The sequence below is a fragment of the Chelon labrosus genome (assembly GCF_963514085.1).
Source record: "Chelon labrosus genome assembly, chromosome: 3".
Lineage (NCBI taxonomy): Eukaryota > Metazoa > Chordata > Actinopteri > Mugiliformes > Mugilidae > Chelon > Chelon labrosus.
Genome location: NC_140339.1, coordinates 29688158 through 29713520, shown reverse-complemented (window position 1 = coordinate 29713520; position 25363 = coordinate 29688158). Strand labels below are relative to the sequence as shown.

Here is a 25363-nt window from a genome sequence, read left to right as displayed (position 1 = left end):
GATGAGAGTGCAATTTCTCGGACATTCCCTATTTGCAGTTTATCTTGAGAAGCATAAATCAGCCACAGCGCAGTATCACCCCGACCACTGCTACACTGCAATGAACTGAGAATAAAATATGGATGTTAGACCACAATGCAAGAATAAGAAAATGGGAAAAGAAATATGCAGGCGAAATGTGTGAACCACATGTTTGTTGCAGTGAAGCTCTGTGATAAAGAACAATATGATTCAGTACAGGATACACAGATCAAAGTGATTTATATCATGGTGAAAGAGAGGGTAAATCTGTTGTGTAACATTTACATATATTTATTTATGCTGCACATCCATATTCATGAATATTCTTGATAATAGTATAACACCAGCATTATTCTGCCAGAAGTGGATCTTCCATTGGAATGATACTGATGTTGAAATAGAACACATCCTGCTAGCAATTATAATAGGCTTGGAGTCTGAGCCAGATTTGGATTCATTAAACAATGAACAGAGAGAGAGAAAAACGCTAAGCTTGATTTTTTTATTTTTTTTTATAAATATATACATATAAAAAGTTCCCAGAGTGGAATTTTGCTTAGAAGGATAACAACGACTGTGTGAAAAAAAGAGGCGGATTGGTGGAAAAAGAAATAAAAGGGGATCGGATGATTGTAGTGTTTTGTATGCACTTTCTATATATACAGTATGCCAATAAAATGTTTAGATTATACACATGGAAACCATTTTATAAAGGAAAAAAGGCATTGTTACGCAAGGCTGGTTTGAATGATTTAAGTCGGGCTGTGTAGTAAATCATGGATATAATTAGCAAATGGCATACTGCTCAAGTAATTTATCATTATTTAGAGGGCACCATTCCAGAAAAAGACTTTGCGATCTGCAGACCTACTGCAGAGTTCTCAAATAAAGGGCCACAAACACCAACTCAATAGAATATTGATACAGGAGAGAAAAGAATAGGAGGCTATACAAAAGAAAATTGAAGGTGGAAATGCTGAAGAGAGCAGAGAGAAAGAGTAAGAGAGAAGCAGGGGAGAGAAAGAGAGCACGCAGAGATACAGATAACCCTGACTATACACAGAAAGACAGTGATTTGATATCTTTTCTCTTACACCAGAGTGGCTTTGAAGCATAGAGTATATTTAAAATAAACCATACGAGATGAGCTTTTAACCCAATAAGTGCTTCTCCTGTGAGCTGCCGAACAGAGGCTCAGTGCTGATTTAATAAGGAAACGTCCCTGATGCAAATGATCATTCTCAATTCGTCTAACTGGACAAAATGATATTCTAGGAGCCAAATTAGACAGAAATTAGACTGATCAGATTTTTTTTTTCATCCTCTGTCTTCTCTTTCCTTATAAGATGTTGTTAATGTTCACGGGGGAAAATAAAGATTAATGTACCATCTACATATCTAAAATTAGAATAAAAAGCGCAGACAATTGTATGTTTGACACAGTCCCTTGATGTTTACAGAGTGCACTGAAAGCAAATACAAACGCTGTCAGTGAGTGATCAGTTTATACCAGTTTTCCATTAAAATTAAGCATTTAAATATCTGGAGCAAGTGAGACAGACGACACGTGCATTTCGGAGTCTCCTTGTGTTTATGTACGTGTGTGTTCACCATTTGGAATGTGTGTGAACACATGTTTATGCATGCGTGTCAGCCTGAGCCTGTGTGTATATGAGTGTGTGTGTGTGTTTGTGTCTTAGAGGGCCATTTGGACTGGCTAAGACATCTGCTCCATCATACGTCAGGGGCCTGGTGTGACATCTGGGGAATATACTGTATCCTGCCTTGCAACATTACACACAATTTACTGCTAAAGGTCATTATGTACCCGTTAATCCACTTTTAATTGATATCAGCGCAAACAGCACAACCTCCCAGCCACATGACAGATCACTGCCGCCACAAAACCAGGAAATTGCTATGTGGAGTTAAAAATAGAATGGTGAACTTTTTGCTGTTCTCTGTCTTCACTTTTTTTTCCCAACTCCTTTTGACATTTTGACCCCGACAAAGGTGAAAGAAAGATGGATAACAAATTCACCTATCTGGCCTTCTTAGCGAGGACTTGAAAAACTGGAGCACATAAACATTTAAGTGGCACCTTTGTGGCTATAAATCAGCCTTCTCTGGACTGCTGTACTGAGATCTGCTTCTCCACAGTATGTTTGCACTTCATGCTGCATGTAGGGATTTCGTCTGGCTTTGTGTGAATTATGACAGCACCATAGAAACAAGTAAAGATAAATACCCCGAACCTGTACAGAGGGGCAATTAAAATGGCTTAATAGATATGACATACTGGAAGATGAATTTCCATTTGGCCAGAAGGACGGAAAAAAAAAAAAGGACTAAAAAAAAAAAAAAAAAACACTGGCTGAGATGTTGTTGATGTGAGACTGAATAACAGGAGAAGCTGTTTTAAGTGATTCAGTTGAAGGTAGATTAGAGAATGCCTCCAGTGCTGCTGGGGTTAACAGATCAATCCACGGAAATCCAAGGATAACTGACCCCCGCATATAAACACAAGCCTACAGCAGTCTATTTGTTCATAATTTCCAAATATATCATTTTAAAAAAGGACACAGTTATTTCCTGTCTTTGTACCGTAGTTTTTTTTATTTTGTTTTTTTTCCCCAAGTGTTATTCAAAGCAGTAAATAGTACATTTGTTGAAGGCATTGTTTTAGCTAATAAACAACTGGGTATAAGTACTTCCAGCTTCAAGATGGTGTATCTCAGATTTAATCAAAATACATTACAGCGACTGTCATCCAGTGCAGCAGTGTATCTTACTAATGTGTTTTTAATATTTATTTTTCAACAATGATAGAGCTCTGTGTTACATACAATGTACAACACTTGCTTATTAATACTTAATTCATATACTGTGTATATATGTAAGCTGTATACGCACAAAGGAACTTTGGATATTAGATCTGCACCAAATGGCAAACACACAGTCGCCCATAAAGTTGGAAAAACATATTTTTGACCTCTTCTCATGAAATACTTGTGACAATGTGATTTATATAAATAGGAATAAAAAGAAGAACGTGTCTGAAAACAAAATTATTCCAACTTTATGGGCAACAGTGTACATTAAATATAGCATTGTTGCTGTATGAAAGACACTCTATAGCAGAGGATGAGAAATGGAGTTTAAAAAAAATGTATTAGCAGAGAGATATGGAAAGATAGAAGGAAAGGGAAGAAACAGGGCCCGAAGGAGTGAGAAAAATGGAGAGGGAGATCACAGGTCCCTCTTGATTCATCCTGATTACAAGGTTAGGTTAAGGTTAAGTGACATGGGCACGTCCTGCCTCTCTTCCTTCTATTTCTCCACGTCTTTGTCTCCCTCTCTCTTCATTTAAAGGTGAGCAGGGACTCTTATTGGTTATGCGGCCCTGCCTGAAGTTATGTGTGGCTATTGTCAAGAGCGAGGACCTTTTTATTTTTTACACACAGCTGCTTACTGCTAAATAGTGCCTTGTCCAGAAGGGGACAATCTGGGCCTCTAATTGCTGTCACTGAAGCCTAGATTCATTATGTGACTTTCCCATTAAAATGTGAGCATTAATTTGTATAATGAAATATCACCCTCTGCAGTGTGTTCATTAGCTCTGGCCCCACACTGTAGTGCCACTGCCGCACAATGTTAGCTACCTAGAAAACTGTGGTTAATTTTGCTAATGGATATTTTCCCACTCACTGTTCAAGAGGAAATTAATACTGTAACATTAGCTCTTTAACTTTTTGAGAAATTTAAATTCACTTCATTCCTTTCAAGCTGGCGTTAGTCGCTCATTAATCTCTGTGTTGCGTTGCACAATGCCGCCTCGACCGGCTTGGTAAGCAACTCCATTGTGTCACTCACATTACATTAGGATGAAGGAGAGCTTGGCTGTCATCTGTGAATTTCTCTGCATTGTCACCAGAGCAGAGAGAGGATCTTTAGCCGCTGTAAAAGTCATCTTGTGGATGTAATCAGGATGTCACAGTGGAGATGCCATGATTAGGTTATAGGGATGATTTAAAGGCCACATGTTGGGGATGCATCAGGCTCGTTTTCTCGCCACGTGTGGAAGACTATGTTAACGCTGTGTTGAGATAGGCCCATATCCAAAGATACATTCCATTCTAAAAGACAACATACCTACTAATCTTTCTCACTTTTCCTCTTCAGCCTTTTAACTTTATACCGTATTTTTTGAGATATGAAAGAACAAATGTGCTGTGTGAAATTAGACCAACCCACTAGTGTGCTTTTCTAAATGAGTTAACACCAGGCCTGGGTTGAGGTCTCCACTTCCTCCACAGTAAAATATAGCCCTCATGGGTACACTTACTACAGAACTCAAAGCAGACATAACTCACCACCAGATAACAGATGCCCCCAAAAACCACCAGCTACTACAGTACAGCTGGGGGTGGCCGAGGTGTGACCCGGATGTGCTATTTAACCTAGGGAATCTAATTTGGTGAGTATACACCAGATGTGCTATGGTGCTTCAGTTTGAGGATTTTGTTCTACTTGCATTCCATGTCTGAGGTATGTGTCTTTTGTTAAGGAAACCAACACAGGTTTTAGTCTGACTTTTAAGTGCCGGCAGAAGGAAGCAAACAAAGCCGGTGAGACAGAGAAGGAGAATAACTCCAAGCTTGAAGGGACTGTGAGCTTTCACTCAAAAATGAATCTGTGTTTGTGGTCACATGATTGCGGTGGGTAAACTGACAAAAAACACTTAGGAAAATGATGATGAATTTTATGTGTTTTTCTCAAATTAGGCGATACAGTTAAAATTGCATGAATTCATATGACACAAAAACTAAATCGCAATTTATATAATTTGCTATGAATTACAAATATTTTGCTGTACTCCTAATCCATCTATGTGATCCTGGTAACCCATAAGTAAGAATTTTAAATGACCCTTAATGGCTCATAATGTAATTATGGCCAGATACATATTGGTCACTTGGTTCCTTTCCCTCCCGCAAATGTTCAGTTGCATCTACAACCACGTGAAAGCCATGCAGCTGTTCATTAGTATTTAGATGTTTAATTGATCAGATGAGTCAAAAAGCATGAATCTTTGTCCACTATTCCAGTTTCCCAAACAGGAGTTTTATAGATTTTCTCTATGATATACTGTTTGCTTCTTCAAACTCAGTTTGTGACACTGACAAAGCAATTGAAAACTTGCTGACAAAGCAAACGAAAACTGGACGCATCACCTTTTTACTATTTTATGAGAGTTTATAAACTGTAACGTCTCTTGGTATTACATCCATACTGGATGATGCAGCACCTCAAGATTTACATCCGCTGCCAATGTTCAGTGTCCTCACAGAATGGGTTGTGTTCTTTATGTAGCAAGGTGGAAAGATAAATGATCCAGGGTTACTCAGAATTGTCCAGCATTAACACTGTTGTTTATTAACCAAGCAGCTATCCACTTCATCAATAAAACCCTAGCAGTAGCATAAGTATGTGCGTTGTACCACTTAGATGGCAAGGTGCCCAAATATCACAGTTCACTGTTCCCAGTCTGGAAACTCCGACTCCATTTGAGATGAACTGAGAGGTGGGGAATCACCTTAAAAACTTTACACACAAGGCTCTCCAATAAAAACCAGGTGTCCTTGTTGAAAGGTGTCCTCTGCATAGTGTAATTGTGACTTTAACCTGGATACTCATTGGGGCGTTTGTACCTTGCAGAGGGTTAGAGCCCTGGCTACTGTCCACAGTCCACATCATTACTCTGACTGCAGACTTAACCTTCCAGCAATAACCTGGGGATGGGTTATCACAGAACTGCCTGAGCCACGTTTGGTGAGAGGTCTGAGCAGAGAGAACAGCGGGTTAGGCCGCTTGACGGAAAAATAAAGCTAAATCTATTAGGCACACCATCTCACGCATATCCCCAAATTGTGGACAGGCCGGCTTTGTTTTGCCTTGAAAGTTATTGGGAGTTAGAGAGTGTGAAATTGCCCTCTGAATGATGTCATTGGAAGACACTGAACCCTTGTTGTGTTAATTAGAGCTCAATGAAATGATGAGTAGGAAAAACAGAATAACAATGGCCTTAAGCCTAAATGAGGGACACTGTTCGGTAATACATATTCCTACTTGGGAACTGTTTTCTTAATTTGGCTTTATGTCAGATTGAAGAAAATGCGTTCCAAACTGACAGCTGATAAAACCGCACTGAAAATATCTCAAGGATTACATTTTGTGGACTAAACAAGATTATGACTTAGGTGAGAATTGCAATATGTGTTGAGCTTTTGAGCTGAGACCACTGGGTTTTTATGGGGCTGCTTAGTTTTAGAACATTGTGTTGGTGTGATTTGAAAACTGTGACCATCTGTGCACATAAGTTTGATAGAGAAACTGTGTACTAAAGGATTTTCTTTTCCTTTATTTGGGGCAGAGACAGAGACAACATCAATGCAATCAATTAATCTGCATCATATCCATCATATAAGAGGGAGATTGACTCCAATATCTGATTAGGCCAATATTCATAAACCAATATGTCAGTCTAACCCCAGAAGAAATGTCAGTACAAGCAGTAAAGTAAATTTTGCATGAAGTACAATAAATGTTTAATTGCTGAAGAAGTGCAGTTTATGCCTGTACCCAAGAGGGGTAGGGAAATGATAGTGTTTGTACTGACCTGTGTGTATCCGCAGATGGACTTTGAGATGATGGGAGGTGCGGAAAGACTTGCCACAGTAGGGGCAATCCTTGGAGGACGAGGCTAGACACCGCTCGCGATGCTGGGGCAGAGGCGGCTGGATGTTCCCCGCTGCCTTCCCCAAGTCCTCCCCGACATCTGGAGCGTGCACAGAGACAGCAAAAGGAGGGAGAGACAAATGGAAGGTGTGTTGAGTGCCACTTCAAACCCGCCCTCCACACATCACAACACAACGCATTTTTTTTTTCTTTGTCCGCTGTCTGTCTCTCTCTCTCATTGTCCCTCGTTTTCCCTTGTTCAAATGTGTGAACACCACACAAAGTCAAACACATCAAACGAGTTCACGGGCCACGCTATTTTCCTCCCTGACAGAACGCTGACAATTCATAAGCTTTTCAGTTTCTTTAGAAACACTATGGTTCTAAGATACACCCCCCTTAAATCACACACACACACACACACACACACACCAGCAACTCCCATTCTCCTCCTGTTTTTTTTTTTTTTCTTTTTTTATCCTTGCTATCATCATCATTCCTATTAAGCATATGCTGGATTGCAGTGAAAATTAACAATGCAAAATAAGACAGACTGAAAGGAAGAAGAAGAAAGAGAAAAATAGATTTGGCTTTGTCAGCATCGCAGGATATCCTTGCATCTCTTCCTGCGACCTGATTTTGACAGGTAGCTGTCAGAGATATGATAGGGTGATAACAGTTTTGACCCAGCCCTCCACCACTTCCTCCGCATGCCAAAAAACGATGATGCACAGTTTAGTGCAACAGCAGTCTGTTATCAACACAATCACCTTCTGAATATGAATCTAAAGATGAGCGACGACAACCTGGGAATGTGTTGACAGCAGCATAATCTGAGGTGAGGGTGTCATCATCAGATTGTACACACAGGCCTTGTTGTACCGGTGGTTAAGAGCCTGTGATGTGCCGCATTTAAAGGCTTAAGAGGCACAGTTAAGTTCAAAACGTGGGAAAGAGACTTGAAAGAAACCGAAAAGAACATGCAAAATACGCTTGATACGTCTTGTATCTTGAAGCTGTAAAATTAAAAATATCTGGTAGTCCAGGAGCTTTTGATGGATGTCACTAAGCAGGCGGTTTAACATAAACCCACGCAGTGCAGAACTGTCATGAAAGATTTACAGATTTCATAGTAAAGTAAAAATCTTGTTCTTTCCCTCTTTCTTTCTTTTCATTGTGGTTCTTTCTTTTGTTATAATTTTCTTTAATTGTGGGACAGCTGCCTTATAAAGATTTACGCGTCTGATACGTGAATGTATAGTCGCAGGCAGAATAACTAGCCGGTGTGAGAATTCCTGAACTTTGTGGCCGTGAGCAGCGGTGACACCGAAGCTGTGGCTGTCCGTGTGTACAGCGCGTGACCGAAAGATGCCCACATATGGACGAAAATGCTATTTATTTCCTAATCTGGTGCATGATTTATGTGTGTAGGGAGAAGGGGAGAGGGCTAGAAAGAAAGAATAAGAATCAAAATCGAGCAACCCACTTAGGCAACCCCGGGACACAATGAGGAACATTTTTAACAGTAGCCTAATCTTTTCTTTTCTGTCGCTCCCCACCCCATTTCACCCTCCTCTGTTGGGGAGTCAAATAAGGTTTAGAGAATGGAAAGACCCAAGTCAGCAAGTCCTCTTCCACATCGCCACTAAACACACAACTCCATCCAGCAAGGCTGCTATCAGGCTGAAGGCTATTTATCATGACTGAAACTGAAAGGCAACCTAAATGTAAGTCTGTGACAATACGCAGATACTGAATACCAACTGCTTCCTCTTGGGTTTGGCGACTGTATGGTTTAATTCTGTGCGCTTTAATAGCAAGGAGAAAGAACCACAGAGACAGGTTTTAAAAGCGCAACTGTGGATCCAGGTCCAAATATTATACAAAGGGGCATTCGGTGGTTGTCTGTTATTTCCACATTTGTTGAAATAGGGGCTGATTGAATTACAGCTAATAAAATGTTTTGGGTCGCTAAAATGGAAAAATGAAAATTCTACTGTTGCGCTGCATCCACTTAAAAACAGATAAAATGTCTGGGAAATTGGTCTTTTAAAATAAATGTAGAATATATATAAAATGTTGACGGTGTAAATATGTTTGAGTACACTGTGAACATTTTCCCTGCCTTACACACACACACACATATATATATATATATATATATATATATATATATATATATCCTTTTGCCTTGCCGCGCATTAAATGCATTTAAAATATGCTCCGTAAACAGGAAATAATTAAATAAAAAGAAATACAATTCCCCCAGCACATGGTCCAGGACTGCACCATACTGTAGCCATAGTCGCTTCCTCATAAACATATTTTGAGTGGTCTACTGTACAGATCCCTTTTTGGCAAAGATTCCCTGCATCGTGTAACAGACACTGGCCCACCTGCCCACCCCAGATGGGGCTAAAATTAAAAAATCCAAAACACAGATTAGAAGCAGGACAAACAACAGACCACACACACACACACACACACACAAGCTATGCATCTTCCTTTCTCTGTCACACACACACACAGACATACATGTCCTTGTGTGTCAGGGTTAATAGTGCTCCTGTAAGAGGAAGACGCACTACTGAGAGGATGAGAGTGTGCTCTCCTGGCATATAACAGCCTTTCAATAATAAATGGACTTCACACATTTCCAGACACACACGCACACATGGTACACACTACAAAGAAAGGTAAAACAGAACTTTGGGTGTGTTTCCTTGCTCTTCTCATGACTGTGTAGGCATGTGATTTAAGTGTATGCACACACGCAAAAAACGCGCGCGCGCACACACACGCACGTGGGATACTGCACGTCATTCCGAGGCTCTAGCTGAGTGTCCAGCATGCACATCTTTAATCAGTTGACTGATCCGTAGCTTTAATGCGGCTGTTCCAATTACTGTAAAAGTCATCCTGCTCCATATAACCACAAATATTGACACTTTATTGCACAACACATTTATGACATTTTGAAGGTCACACCGTATATTAGGCATCATCGTTCACAGTGGGGTGTGTGATGTGTGGAGAGAGTCTGGAATCTCCTGTTGACACCCAGCCGTAACTATCCTCTGAGTATTGATTTTCGTTCCCTGTCTTCCATTATTTTTTATGCAAAGATTTGCTGTGGGAGACACAACATTAAAGTGATTGTCACAGGTGAGCCTTTGGCTTTTTATATATAGGCCTGTTTCAGTTGAACAAAACGTGAATTGAACACAAAAGAAATTTAATGGCCAGATGTTTTATCTTATTATTTATTCATTTCTGTATCTGGCACAGAACGACTTGTATCTCAGGTAAAGAGAAACACTGGGATGCAGAATTTGTTTGATATTTAATATTCCATATTTTAGAACGATCAGTATTTACAATCTAGTGCATATCTCTATCTCAAGTGTCAGAGGTCCCTACTGAGTTGACACGTTTTATTTCAAGCAAAGCCTCCTTCTCTAGCATTACTCCCCACAAACGATCAGAATTCATATCAAGAATAGTATCACTAAAGAATATCTTTTAATTAAACATTCAGTCTACTACCACTCCTTCGTTGCCAGATTCTCCCATTAAACTCAAACATTCAAACAGTTTTTACGTATTGTCTGTGAACTCCTGTCTTGCTTTACCCCAGGAAAAAAAAAACAGAAAAAAAAAAAACATGACAAACGCAGAACTGTGACTGTGCTAGTACAAGAATATCACAGAGGGGAAAAAAGAGAAATACATGTATAATTCAACTGTATCTGATCTGAGACCAGCTCCTCTCCCCTCTGCCTTTACTGGTGTCACGGCGGCATAATGGAACATGCCAGAACAAAGGCTCTGAGATCAGATTGGAGCAGAGTTGAGCAGGCCATCTGGGAGGCAGGCTGAGTATCAGTCACTCTGCCTGCTGTCTGCTGCACTCACACTCATGTACACACACTTCCCCTCTGACTAACTGTGTGCGAGAGTGCAAATGCATGTACAAGCGTGCGCGCGTGTGTGTCTGTGCGTGCGTGTCAAACACCTCGCTCCCTTCTGACCGCACGTCACCAGGATCTTGCAACAAAGCGACCGATACATCGCCATCGCGGGGACACGCCACCGAGGCAGCCTCAACAACTGACTGACAAATATATAAATTGAGAGCGATCTCTGAGCGTGTGTGTGACTGAGACGCGCGCTCAGAGATCGTCCTGTGGGTACCCCAGGGTTCGGCACGCTGCCTACTCTTTTCCAGCGACCACACCCAGTTCCCATTAATGGAAGACAAAAAAAGAAAAAGAATGTAAGAAAACATCAAACATCAACAACATCAAAAATAAACAGCAAAGCCAGTGATTGTGTGCGCATATATGGTGCCAGGGGTGCAGGTTGGTGGGGGCAGGGGAGTTGCCAGTTCCTTAATGGTGCTCTTTCAATCACACATTGCACTCTAAACGCTCTGTGGTTTTGATTAGTATGATATCACTTTCAGGAAATAAAACTAGGGGGGAAAAAGCACATCAGTCATAAAAACACAAGATGTTTTGCTTTTTGCTTGGCCATTATTCTAATGTGTCACGTGACTCCTGTCGAAGCCCATCGGCCTCTCCCTGTAGCCAAATAACTAATTGGGGAGAGAATGTGTGCGTGTGTTTGTGTGTGTGTGTGTGTGGTGGTGGTGGGGGGGGGGGACGGAAACTGTTTGGGGGAAAGATATTAAGAGAGATTGGGTGAGAGGGAGGGTGGTAGGGAAAGAGAGAAAGAGTAAAACGTGATGACATCATTTGAAAGGCATTAGGCTTTTAAAAATGCGCCCGGGGGGACTTGATTTCCTTACACCAGAGCAACACAACACCATCCGGCCCGATGCTTGCTCTCCCTCTCTCTCTCCCTCTCTCTCTCTCTCTCTCGCTCTCTCTCTCTCACTCTCTCTCATACACACACACCTCCCAGCACCCCCTTACCTTCATTCTTTTTTTTTTTTTGATTTGGACCATTGCCATCTTTGTGAGCGTCTGGTTCATGCGAGTTAATCAATTTGAGGTTTAGTTACACTGCTGATGCTAGCATTCCAGCCACTGCTAGAACGTAATCTGAACTTGCAGAATTTATTAACCAAACACCAATTATCATTAAACACCACTGCATTATCCCCCTCCTTTTACCACCTGACAAGGACTACTTAATGAAATTTTAGATTAAAGTTATTTGGCCCATGATTTATAGGCATCCAGAAAGTCCTACTGCAAGGCTCTCTTAATGTGCATTGTTTTGTTTTTTTTCCTGTTTTTTAATTATTTTTTAAATTTAGTTTCATTTTTTTCGCTTTTTTTTTTTGGAGGGAATTCACTGGGGATTTGAGAAATCTCCTAGGTATTACAGCAACCAGGTCTAGACCAAGAAGAAAAAGAAGAGGGAAGAGGGAGGACCGGAAAAGAGCAACTGTGCTCTGTGCATCTTTGCTCTTGTACTTGTTGTCGTACTACTGACCCCACTGAGCAACAGAAATGAGACCAAAGACCAGCAAAATTGTGGAACCCCCCCTACCCCCAACCCAAGAAAAAAATAACCGAAATAAAGGAAATGCAAGTTTTTGTTTACCCCTGCAATGTTTGTGAGATTAAAACAGCAGCAGAACGTGTTACATATAAGGCGGTGGGGTAAACAGGGGCACCAGATGTTCTTTGATGTTAATAATGGCATTTATTATTAATATTAATTAGACCGCATTCAGCAATACATTTGGGCCATTTCCAAGTCAATTAAGCAAAATGGCATTCGGGAGATGTTGAAACGACATTTTAAGGCAGGTGTTCAGCAGCCCCCTAATAAAACATTTTTTTGCGGCCCCAGAAAAACAACTCCTTTTGAGGCAGATTTTATTTATTTTCTCTTTGTTTACTCTTCCTCGATATTTCTCTCTTCTGCTGCGAATGTTGCAGTTGCAACGGTATCTCACAAAAAACATATTGAGGATTGTTTCTAGATTCAGAATGCTTTATCTAATTAAATTATACAGTATGTGGTGATTCTGATATGCGCGCGTGTTGTGTCCACACGCAGGCAAATGTGTCCACAAAAGACTGACGGCTGGCGACGGGAATTCATTCACATATGATATAATGATCATGACAATCATGATGCGAGGAAAAAGAACACTTTGAGGGTTGCTATCCAAGCTTTTCCAAATAACTGCTTCATGAAGGATGCGCATTCTTAAGAAACTCAAACAAATTCAATTTACCACTTTTTTATTTATTTATTTTTTAATCTGCAAAGCCCAGTCCACATAGCTGAACAAGCCAACGCACACTTACACCAGGACACAAGGTCCCTGGCTCTGTCGTTACCAGCAGATACCAGTTCAACCAAATCTAATTAGACAACACAACCCAGAGGCCTCACGCCAGGGGGTGTCTTTTCTATATAATCAAAATAATCCTTGGATATATGGACAAAAAACACACCAGATTTAAAGCGCTCCTCAGTTTAATCTAGACCCCTGAATAGAGTCCTGCCACACCTCTCAGACTGTGTTTATGCCGGTGTGTGCGCTCAGCCCTGCTTTTGGCAGCAGGCCCCTTTTTTTCAAAGCTGGTAGAGGCAGCAGCCTTACAATGGTACATTAACAATCTGTGCGTTCATTTATCAGTGTGCGCGATTTGGACTCTCCGTTCATGGCGCACTGCACTTTTCATGGCTGAAAATTAATGAACAAGCCTCCCCTCGCAACAAACATGCACCTGTGCTGCAGAGATGCTAATCACAAACATTTATATTTATTAGTGAACACCCGCACTAAGACTGGAGTTGTGAAGGAGAAAAAAAAAAAAAAAGAAGAGAGAGGATGGGAAAAACAAGAGGAGGAGAGATAGTTCTCAGTTTCAACGGGGGTAATGAAAGGGTAGTGGTTTCCATTGTGCAGAATTGTGTTAAAGCTATTTGTTTGAATGAATGAAAGCAGGGTATGGAAGTGCAGGATATCTATTCAGGGAATGTGATCTTCATGCTGGGAAGATTATTCCTCCAAAACTATTGCGAAAAGGACTCTGCATCAAAAACCACTGTGAGCTCGTTCTAAATGCTCACAAACAATATAATTCCTGAAGGGGCCAGACCTTAAAGATTTTGCAGACAGCCTTTTCATTTTAGGGTGCTTTTCCTTGCCCACTTTTTCCTCCATTACTCTTTCCACTTCCTCCCCCACCCCACTCCCCACCCCAATTGACAGAAGGTGGCTCTCTTCCTCAGTAAAGGCTATGCCTCTGCCCGGCTAGGAGAAGAGGAATGGTGCCATAAGTTTCTCCCTGGCACCGGCCCACCTTTGTTTTCCCCCCTACTCAAGTCTGTTTCAGGCTTCAAAGAGCATTGGAAAAAGAAATACACACACACACACACACAGGCGCACACACATGCACATAGAAATGTCTGAGGGAGCACTGATGTCTCACTAACTTTATCATTCTAGCAGGGTGATCATAGCCCCGTTGAGAGGCTGTGGATGATGCTTGAGGGTCTATGAGTGTGTGTGCGCTTGTGTGCATGTATGTATGTGTGTGTGATGTCCACCACTGTCTGCATGTGTGCATGAGAGCACAAAAGGCAGATGGGGACAGAGGTAGGTGTCTTTTAGGACATGTAGACAAAAGCAATTATGTGTTTGTCTGTGTGTTTGTATATGCATGCACTTGCCAACGTGAGTGTGTGTGTGTGTGTGTGTGCATTTGTGTGCGTAATGTTATAATAATCAGGGTGTATATTCATCATGCCCCTCTCAGTCTGTGTTGGCAGGAAGTGGTGTGGTTACCATTAGTGAAGGATGACTAGGTCGCTGTATCTTTTACTGGTATACTGCTGGATTGGTATAGATAGAGACAGGAAAGCAAAGGACAGGAAAGGGAAAGGACTGAAGACAATATATGTTAAAAGGCAAAACAAAAGACAAAAGAAGTGTGAGGAAGATGACATGGATTTGACACAACAGTCAAAAAAAAATTGAACAAACTGAAGTAACTGAAAAGAGCAACGAATGGGGACAACAAAAAAGGTCACAGGTCAGGAAGATAAGATAAGGTGTACCTTTATTCATCCTTTATTGAGTATTGAGAAAGTAATGGCATGACATAACAACACAAATTAAAGAGTTGAGAGGGAAAAAGGGGAAAAAGAGAGGGCCGTGTGGCTTACATGTACGAAACGTAAATTAGAAAACGTAACTGGCAAACTCTTTTTTACGGACTCAATGCACAGCATAGACTGCCACCTAAAGATGACAACCGCCCTGTTGCACTGTCTCTTTAACGCTGAATAAAGGCAGAACTCCTCCCTAAGCCACCATTGATTTCCTATTCATTTCTGAGCATACTAAATCAACAGCAAGCACAATAGGCCAATCATCAAACTCTGCTACAGTACCACCACTTCTATCCCACCCTCAATCCATCTGGCACTGGTCAGAGTCTATACTGTACGTGGCATCAATGCTCTGCACACCGCAGCCATTAGTGGCGTTATTCTCCATCAATGAAAATGAATCAATTAAGCCTCATTAAGGATGCATATTAAGGTGGAGTAATTATCTGGTGAGGAATGTACAGTGATCGATAGCTTGGGAGCATAAATGCGCACTTAAAGACATATATTACCACAAGGGATGAACACTTTTAACAAGGTCTCTTTGGAAATGGAGCTACGGCGGCTAAATCTGCTTCACGTCTTGCATACATACCACGCGTGTGTTTGTGTGTGAGTCAGAGAGACCATGTCCTGGTCAGGCAGTAAATCCAGAGACCAAGGACGTGTCCCGTTTTGCTCTTCTATGAACTTGTCCAGTGTCTCAGAAAATGAAATAAAAAGATTTATACTGTAGCGCGCAAACACCCTGCCAATGTGTGCACGAGTGCATGCCGGTGTGCGGACGCGAGACAATGACCACAAGAGATAGAGCCACAATTTAAGGATACATGACAGGAAGGCCCCGGTTTTTAGTGAGAGCTGAAGAGTTTTTAAATCCTGGAGGCCTTCACCCACTGGCTATCAGCATACAATACACACACACACATTTGCATGCACAAAGTAACATGCACACACACACAATCCCATGCATAACGCCTATTAAAGAGCACGCTCTGTCCCAGTCGCATAATTTTAATTTGTTATGAAGGTCATTGACAGCAAGTAATAATCACCATTGGGGATCTAACAATTTGCCATTTCGGAACATTGAGGCACTGATGACTCAACTATTAATAGACTGAAGCCTCCCTCCACACCCTACCCTCACCCCCCTGCTTACATCCCTTGTCCGCTTAAATGACTAAAATCTATTCTAATATTTTCATACTCATACCATATTCACATACGGCATTAAAAAAGACAATCTGACTTCATCCCATTGACATTTGTTGTCTGTGGAGGACAAAGCCTAAAGCCTCTTTTACAAAGCCTAAAAGAAACCCGCACAGACGGTATCTCCTGATAATAGATTTACGTTATAAAAACATGCGGAACATTGAACTTTTAAAATGTCCTGCATGTTTCTTGCTATATGCCTTTACATTGAAAATGAAACACAACGGCTGCCTGTACTGAACTGGTGAATAGTTAAGCATTTCCCCCCTTTTTACAAACAAACATGCAGAGAGAGACAATGACAAGTTTTATTGTAGACCAACTCATTTATTCTCTGCTCTGGCTTCACCCAAGCCATTCAGACATATGTGTCTGGCATTTGTCGCCAAACAAATAAGTCCAAGCTTAAGCTATTTTTATCAAATGCAAGAGCGTTTTTTCTTTTTAAGTGATCGTCAGTGTTTGGGGCGAAGAGAATGGGAGCTGGAATCCTTTATCTTTCAGAGGCTCAACAACTCAAGACTAATTACAAATTAATCTGGATCTGGATATCTGCAATGAGAGGGCCCCAATAAGAACTTGTGCTTCGCTAAGAGGAACTAGTTGTTATATATTTATAGCGGAGCTCAACGCATGGAGAAGCAGGGGCAGGCCGGAGATGGAGGCAGCCAAAACCCAAAAGACAGAGTAGCACATAATTGCCTGCTTTTCTATATCCAAGCAGCCACATCAAGGCTGAGGATTGTGGATATTAATAATTGATCATTAGCTTGATAGGGCAGAGCGCGCTGAAGTTTTTAGTGGTTGAAGTTTGGTGTGGCTATTTTAGATTTCTCATTGGGGTTTTGAGCAGTATCGAAGGTCAAGTGTTGTTATAGATTAAACACTACTGACCTAAACAAAATGAGGTCATATCAATACAGTGAGATGTGTATTTAACTGGATGCTGCTGTTCAGTTTGATCTCGGATTTCCGCAAATGTCTGGGTATTTTACCTAAAGATTAAGATTATAGTATCAATCAATTTATTTATTGTAAAGTCAGTTAGGTGTATTTCAACGCAGCGTATGGTATATTATTGTACGTACATGGTGTATAATAAATAAAGTGTATATGATCTATTCCAACTCTAACCACTTTTACCACTTTTTCTGGTGACTGTTGAAAGCATGTCTCCACCAAGAGAAGTGATTTCCAACACCTGATCACAAAATAACTCCTGGAATTCGTTGAACATCTGACTTGAGACTATGGTAGATGGTAGTTAACTTCCTGCTGGAAATGGGCTTTGATTTGCTGCCTGGTAGCCCGGGTATGTCGCTCTCAATTACTCACTCTGTCTCTACAGCTAGTGTACTCTGTACTCCCCCTGGTCCTATGGTAAGGGACCTCTGGGCACCTTGACTGTCGTTTAACTGCTTGTGGCATGAGGCAGCTGAGGAAATGGGTCATTAAATCCAACGAGCTAGGGCCAACCCCCCCAGTGCCCCAGATCTGTTTTCTATCAGATAGCCTTCCTTTACAGGAGTGACGGAAAGAAGCCTAGCACGGCAGCCCAAAGCAGACATTAGTGTCATTGCAGCTCAACACTACTAATAGCAGCAGCTAACAAGGACTGGGGCATTTTATTTACGTACAGTATGTATTGTCATCCCAAAGGTATGTTAGCAGCGAGATCATTGTCGTCCCTCTGTGGATATAATGGAAAATTTGTTCTTCACCTGGTTTTATACACAGTCCCTAAAATTACTTGTTTAAGTATGCATTTCTACAAAAATGTATGTAATATATTAGAATGAACTGGCAATATCTGTATGTGCAAGTCTACTGCACCTCAGTGCAACATATGTATACTGTACATACAGACTCATCAGAAAATGAGTGAATTTGGTAAATGGCTTTTCTACCTGTCGAAACTCAAATTGCTTTGCTGTCACAATGTCACATTTACCCACAGTGCCAAGCACTGGGGGTAACTCAGGGTTCAGTGTCTAGCTCAAGGACACTTTGGCATGTGGTCCGTGTACAGAGGATCAAACCACTTACCCCCTGGTTTGTGGACATCTCGCTCTACCTACTGAGTCACAGTCTCTTTTAAGAAAGCTGTGAGGGGGATGGTCAGTCACAAGATCAATGAGTTAGTTTGTATCTCTTCTTTTGCGGTGGAGGCTAAGAGATCTATCCTAGAACTGAATCATTCAAAACGGCCAATGGAACCATGGCCAGTGGCAATGCTCATCAGTACAATAGAGATGACTGAAGCACTCAGCTCATTCTGGGTTCATTTTGGACCTGAAAAATGCACTGCCGACCGATTTCGTCTAACTTGAAGTTCAATTTTATAGGTCATCTGTGCATTCGGTTATTTGTGCCAACATATACAATTACAGTGTGGAAACAAGGCAGTCATTCATTCATTGTCTTCAGCAGTATGTGAAATTGCCTGAAAATCAGTACAAATTCCATGAGTTGGATTATTAAATCACTACAGGATCTCAGGGTATCTGCAGCTGCGGTTGTTCACAGTGAGGTTTTAGGGTATGCCACTTGGAATACAATCAGGATGGTAAGCCAGATTGACTGAATCTTTTCCAGGGAATGTGAAAACCTATTATTTTTCCACTTATTGCTATACACTAAAAAAAAGAAAAAAATTTTTTTTTTACTCAAATTATCTCCAAGAACATTCATCTAAAGCCACCAACAATTTGATATTTAATGAAAACCTCTACCAAAGCACCAAGAAATTTACCAAAACACATAATTCTAGATTTGACTAAATCCAATGTATTACTGTATTATGTTCATCCTAATGTATTTTTTTATATATATATTATTTTACCCTGTTATCCTTGCTGGTTTATAAACCAGTCACCTTTGGTGGCCCACACACACGTACATAGTTTTCAGGAGAGAAAATAAATTCTGATACAATTTCTTAGTCAGACAAAGAAAAAAAAACTAATTACAAAGATTTTGATTAGTGCCATTTTGACATAAGGTCTTGTGTTGGATCTTTATGACTTTCCAAGACTGACTGATCTCATCTACATAGGAAAAGGGCAGACATTTTGCAGGAAGGTAAATACTTCAAATGTTAGCCCGGGGAGTGTCTTCGATTTGTCCTTTAGGAAGATGCTAACGTGTGATACACCATGCCCTCCCTTCTTCCCTCCCCTCCTCCTTTCTCATTCATCTGCCTCGCAAACTCTTTTCTCTTTTCTCTGCTTCCTCTGTCACTGCAAAATGCAGGGCCAGCAAGATGAATAAAAAAAAAAAAAAATACTACACACTTGTTGCCCGGACTTTATCTCTACATTATTCTCACCGCTCCTTCCGTTCATTTCAGAGAATAAGATAAATGAACAACGTACATTTCGTGCACCTGTCCTCCCCTCCCCACCTTCCCCTTCCCCTAACGATAAGGGATTTCATTAACGTGAGAATGCTTGGGCTGAAAGAAACATAATTGCTTCAGTGTTGTTGTCCTCTCTGCTGCCGACGCCCTAATTTCCTCCTCGCCTTACTCTTGACTGTTAAGTGATCATTATATCAACACAGGGGATGGGCCAAGGGTAAAATATTGACAAACTGCGGTCATGTTCATGCAAAGCATTGAGAAGAGGAGTGTGTTTATGTGTGGTAGTGGGTGATGAAATATTAAAAAAAAACAAGAGGAAGGGGGGAGGAAGGAAGAAAGATGGGCTAATGGTTGGGAAGTATCGGTGAAGAATGAGGAAGAAAGAAAGGTGTTAACAGAGTGACATCAAGGACGTAAAGTGAGTGATATGATCAATCGAGAAAGATCACATAGTCCGGTAACAATTTAAAAACCGGGCCCAATCTGTCACCCACCACCTCCTCCCCGCCCCTGATGGATAACTGTATGTAAAAGATACATAATTTTTTGACTTGCCATTTACACAGCATTGCACCTGAAAGCCAAGCGGCATAATAGACAGTTGAAAATGTCAGGGAAGTAAGACTAAGAGTAAGTAAGAGAGAGAGAGGGGTCCACCGGCAGAATCTTAATTAGAATAGCTCCATCTAAAGGCAAGGCTTTCCAGGCTAATGATGAAAGGCTAATGATGACATACACATGCACATATACATGCTGATATAAACACACAGTCATAAATACACCCATTATATTATATAGTATACCCATTCATATCCTTGAACGGACTTGAACGGACAAATGTGCACATGAACGCATCGTCATTTACATGTTTGCTAAGAAACATTTTGGTTCTCTGAATCCACTTAAATAATTCAAATTACTTAAAAGGAAATTTTTAATTCATGGAAATTCACTAAAATACATGTGTACACACACTCTACCCTACACACAATTTTAACATCAGTGCAATTAGCAAAAGATCCCCCTATTCAACGTTAATTTTATGCCTTCAGCTGACCAGTCAATGACCAAATCTATCTAGTTATGGCAGAGCATCACAAGAATGTTCAGTGGTAGTCTGGAAATGCATGTATAGGATTTACCTATCTATCCCTGAGCAGACCTGGCTGTTGAGCCTGAGCCAGCGCCACATGATTGTGTTAATTAATCTGCCATTGTGAGCATGGGGAACAGCTGCACGGGCTCTCGTGGCTGCGTTGTCAAAGCAAAACAATGCAATGTTAAGCTTCCCCCACTGAATCTTCCATTACAAAGGAGCCCCAACAACAGGGCTAAATTCATAAATCCACAGATCAATTTTTACCAGCACTAATGTCTGACCTTTAAAGCGAAAAAAGGGATTTTTTTTAACATGCTTCATTCGGGCTTGAAATATGGTCAGATATGTGATACCTAGGATTTGGGCCAAATGTTCCCCCACCCCTCCCCGCCAGCCTGGAAAACAAACACAACGGAGATGCAGAAAGAGGGAGAGAGAGAGGGAGGGAGAGAGAAAGAGAAAAGGAGGTGGGTGAGGATGGAAGCAGGAAGGGAAGGATGAACAGAGGTAGAAAATGAGCAACGGAGACACACTGAAGGAAGAAGGGAAAAGGAGAGACAGCGATCAGTACAACAGAGACAAACAGATGAGTGCTCGGAGTCACCAGCTGGGTACTGGTATTTTAAAACAAAACATCTAACGCTATTAGCAGGGATCCATCGATCAGTGTTATGTGGTGTTAATTTAGAATAAGGAGAGGGGGGTGAGAAGAGAGCAAACAGTTGAATTAGGCTTTATATGTGCTTTACAGGTTTATTCACTGGAGAAGAAAGCTGTTAATGAAAGACACTTGAAATTAAGATTCCGAATTTCTAACAATTTATCAGTATAGGAAATCTGAGCTGACAGCTTTACTAGTATTAAGGGAAACAGAATGGATTATTTATTATACTGTAGTCAGTTGCGTGCAATTCTGTTTTGTTACAAACAAAATTCTAGCATTAGTGCACGACAAAAGGCAAAAATCTCCCATTCATTTAGAAACAACATTGACCAGGGGAATACATAAATAAAATTAGGTAAACTGCACTGCCACCACAAATTATGTCTGCAATAACAGACTTCACAAATAAATGGTTTAGCACCTCTAATCGAGTTCACAAAATGTTTCACTAGACAACCATTTCACTGCATTCATTACAGCTTCACTGAATTACAATTTTATTGCTCACAGAAATCACAGCATTTGTCTTTAATGTGGCAACCAGATTCATCTTCGTTTTAGAAACTCCGAGATGCCTGGAAGAGCTGGAAGATGGCGTGCCCCTATCACACACTCTCTACAGTGAATGGCATGGCCTTGGTGCATACTTGGCACTTTCAAAGAGATGGTGATGCACCCCGAAAAAATCATCAAGATGCCTGGCTCTCACCCCACTCTGCAGCCGAGCCCTTCTGTCTAGCAGAAAGCCCTCCAGCAGCCCACAGCGCACGCAAGACATTGGGAGAGGAGTTGTACACACTCCTCTGATGTATCTGACGGATCCTGTCAGTTGTCAGTGACTTTATGTAAAGGGGGAGGTGAATGTGACTGATCATTTCTTTCAGGTTTGAATAAAACAAAACGCCGAGGAACGCAACAAATGGAAGCAATCGCAATGGCAGATGAAGGAGGCAAGACATTTCCTTCTCCCTGTGACACTGTCTCTCAATCTGCACCCTGGTTTAGTCTGCCAAACACCAAGTCAAATAGTGACACTGAATATAGCAGTGAATTCCAAATCCGTTGTTTAGTTGCCATATTCTTGATAGACTGCACAAATGTTCTTTTCTTTTTTTTTTTCCTTTTTTTTTAACAAGAGTTTTTATTTCAATTCTTGGACGCACAGTGTACAAAACCAGTTTGAATTACTTCTGACGCCCTGAAACATGTGAACACACACGCGCGCGCACACACCGAACATACAATCTTGAAAGCTTACAGATGGTGAAGGGTGACATGGTGCTAACACACATCTCAAAAGTGATGCTCGCTGCAGCATCTCACCTGTCCAACACGCTAGATTTCAGAAAGCCATCAGATGTTGCATTTACCGCAACACTGAGCAGTGGAGAGCATCCGATCAGAAGATGTACGCAGCCTGAGGTTTGGTGCACTTACACTTGACAACTCAACAGGACACTTAGTTGAGCTAGAATGTGAATTTGTGACGCCAGAAAAGAAGGTTGATATCTTGTCATTATATTCTCCCTCATGGATTTGTTAGTATTTACAGCTAAAATGTTACAGAGTGTGTAGCGAATTGGAAGAAGGACTTTTTTTTTCCTCCTGTGGTACTGTGCTGTCGGCTCCCTGATTGTTGGAGTATAAAAATAATCGTCATGGAAATAGATCTCATTGACAACATGCCATGTTCACACTGTGAGCAGCTTGTGCCTTGTGAACATAATCCAGAAACGTCCTCCAAAACTTTCCTCCACAAACTTTCAATCCCTCATCCTCTTTTTGCCCTTCTCTCCAAAAGATGAAAAAAGGCAATGCCATGGAAGACAAAAGACGAAATCCCGTCTTGTCAAGTACCAGCAAAACAGGTAGAAACATAGAGCATGGAGTGGGCTCAAGGATCAGGAATGGAGGGTGGGGGCAGAGAAGACGCAGAGCGTGAGCAAAAAGGACCATGATAGTGAGAGGGAGGGAGGATTGACCAAAACGGCTTTCCCATCCTCTTCCTGAAAATCCACTCCTCATCTCTGTGTCTAATAGGAAATTCTGGCTCTCAGAGTACGACACCAGCACAATTACACCTTACCTGCAAGCCCTGCCAGGAGAGGTGGCATTTGGTCGATCCGTCTTCCCATGAGGGTGGTTTGGGGCTTAGCCCCGACTTAGCTCCATGTCTTAAGACACAGGATAGGAGGGATGGGAAGGACCATTGGGGAAAATACGAGTCTCTCTTGCTCTGTGTGAAAGCCCAGGATAAACCTGTGTTCTCACGAGGGAAAACACTAACTTCTGGCAGTTGGATGGAGGCCCAAGGGTTAAATGTGATGACACTGAAGTCTCAAGAAAGCCGTAACTATGGAGCATTTTTGTCCTTGGTTGGTGAACTTGTTAACTTAGTTGAAAGATAGAAATGCTGTTGTTCTCTACATGTACAAAGTCTGTCTCAATGTCCAAGATTGTCTGGAGAATTTCTGATTCGGGGAGATCTCATTCTCCAATAGTGCCAGAATCCAAGACCTAATCTAAGTCTGGGAATGACTCCTTCTAAAGATCCTCACATGGAGCTTTATGCTGTACATGAAAAACACTGAGAGGCTAAGAGAGACCGTCCCTCGCTGTTAAAACCTTATCATCGCCATAAACATATGCTCACTGTGTGAGACATTGGGCAATGTTAACTTGAGGGCAGATGCAAAAAAAAAAATATAAGGAGTTGGTAGAGACGACGAGACTCAGGTTCATTAGCGGAGCTGTAAATGAAAGTGAGGAAGGCATCTCATCAAGCACATGTTCAACACTTGGTCCATAAGGGAGCTATACCTGGGGCTGTCGCATTTAGAAGGTGTTACTCTAATAAGACAACAGTCGCTTTTATTTACAACAAGCACAAGATGACATGAAAAATGCTTTAACACATCTTCTGTTATGCCTTTGGTGAAACAAACACCTTTGTTATTTTGTAAACAAAACGTCTAACACACAGCCCCTCGTGCGAGCTGCAGATACATTCAAATAACATATGCTCTTGACTAAAAAAAAAACCACACACACAAAATAGGTGTAAACCGTCTAAATTGCAATTGCACTGCTTCTTGGAAAACAAACACTTTGCTTTGTTACCAAGACAACTGAGATAATGTGATTCCGGCGGCATTGTCAGGACTGCTACTTGCTACATTATGTGTGACAAGCTTAAGAGTAGATCTAGGGGCATGAATGCGCAGATTCAGGCTTCAGCCTATTGCGGATTGAAGATAGTCCGGCAAGCCATATTTGCATGCGTAACCTTGCCAAAGAGTTAAGCTCAGTGGGCTAACATTGTTTCCACGCTTGCAAAGCCATGGTTTGAAGTCAGCACCGATGTATAACACTCTGTAATGCTGTGACTTGATGGTTTGTGTTACAGTTACTTCCTGCGCTAATGCTCTGCGGGTTTAAATGCGATCAGCATTTGTTTTTAATATATCCATCCAGACAAATAGCAAATTCATCTTAGAGCCTATAGTCCGCATACTCCTCTTTCCTCTTTCTCTCGTTGCTTTCCATAACGACAAAATGAATTCAGCTCTGAACCTAATTAATCCACAAAGGTTTCATGTCTTAATCCCCAAAGTCAAGGGGGTTATTGTCCTCACAAATGAGGTCAGTGTTCCTCCCAGTGGAAATAAGCGAAAGAAGGAGCAAAACACAGAGTAAAAGGGAGGCACCACAGATGCTTACAGACTGGCTTTCTTTCTCTCCAGCTCTCCTGTTGAATACTGCTATGATATGGTGGCAAAAGGCCCTGCAAACAGACTAGAGTTGCCTGCTATCTGTGCATGGATGTTTACATGCATATAGATATCATGATGTGAAACGGACGGTTAACGTGCCATAACAAAAGAAGAGCAATAGAAACATAAACGGACCAGTGAAATGTAAGGCACCGCATGACAGCAGTGAGAGAGGGAAAATGAAGCGCCTGCCAATCTTCGGCACACAGACCTTTTGAACCAGGTGGATAAGAAAGCTGGTTCTGGTGGTAATTGTCACTAAGGCAAGTCACTGTCAAACTCTGAGGCGAAGAAGCATCATCCAAGTGTGACAGGACGATAGCCATGATACAGCCCTCCGTCTGGTGGGATGACAAGGGGGAATGTGACACACATGGCCACAC

The 25363-nt window shown here is 41.4% G+C and overlaps 1 protein-coding gene across 1 annotated transcript in view; it reads right to left on the bottom strand.

Moving 5' to 3' along the window:
- znf536 (zinc finger protein 536) overlaps positions 1–25363 on the bottom strand; it is an 84886-nt gene that overhangs the window by 41680 nt on the left and 17843 nt on the right. Inside the window, exon 3 of the mRNA XM_084540891.1 lies at positions 6701–6859. Coding sequence (XP_084397017.1) covers positions 6701–6859 — 159 coding nt within the window. The remainder of the gene's footprint in view (positions 1–6700; positions 6860–25363) is intronic.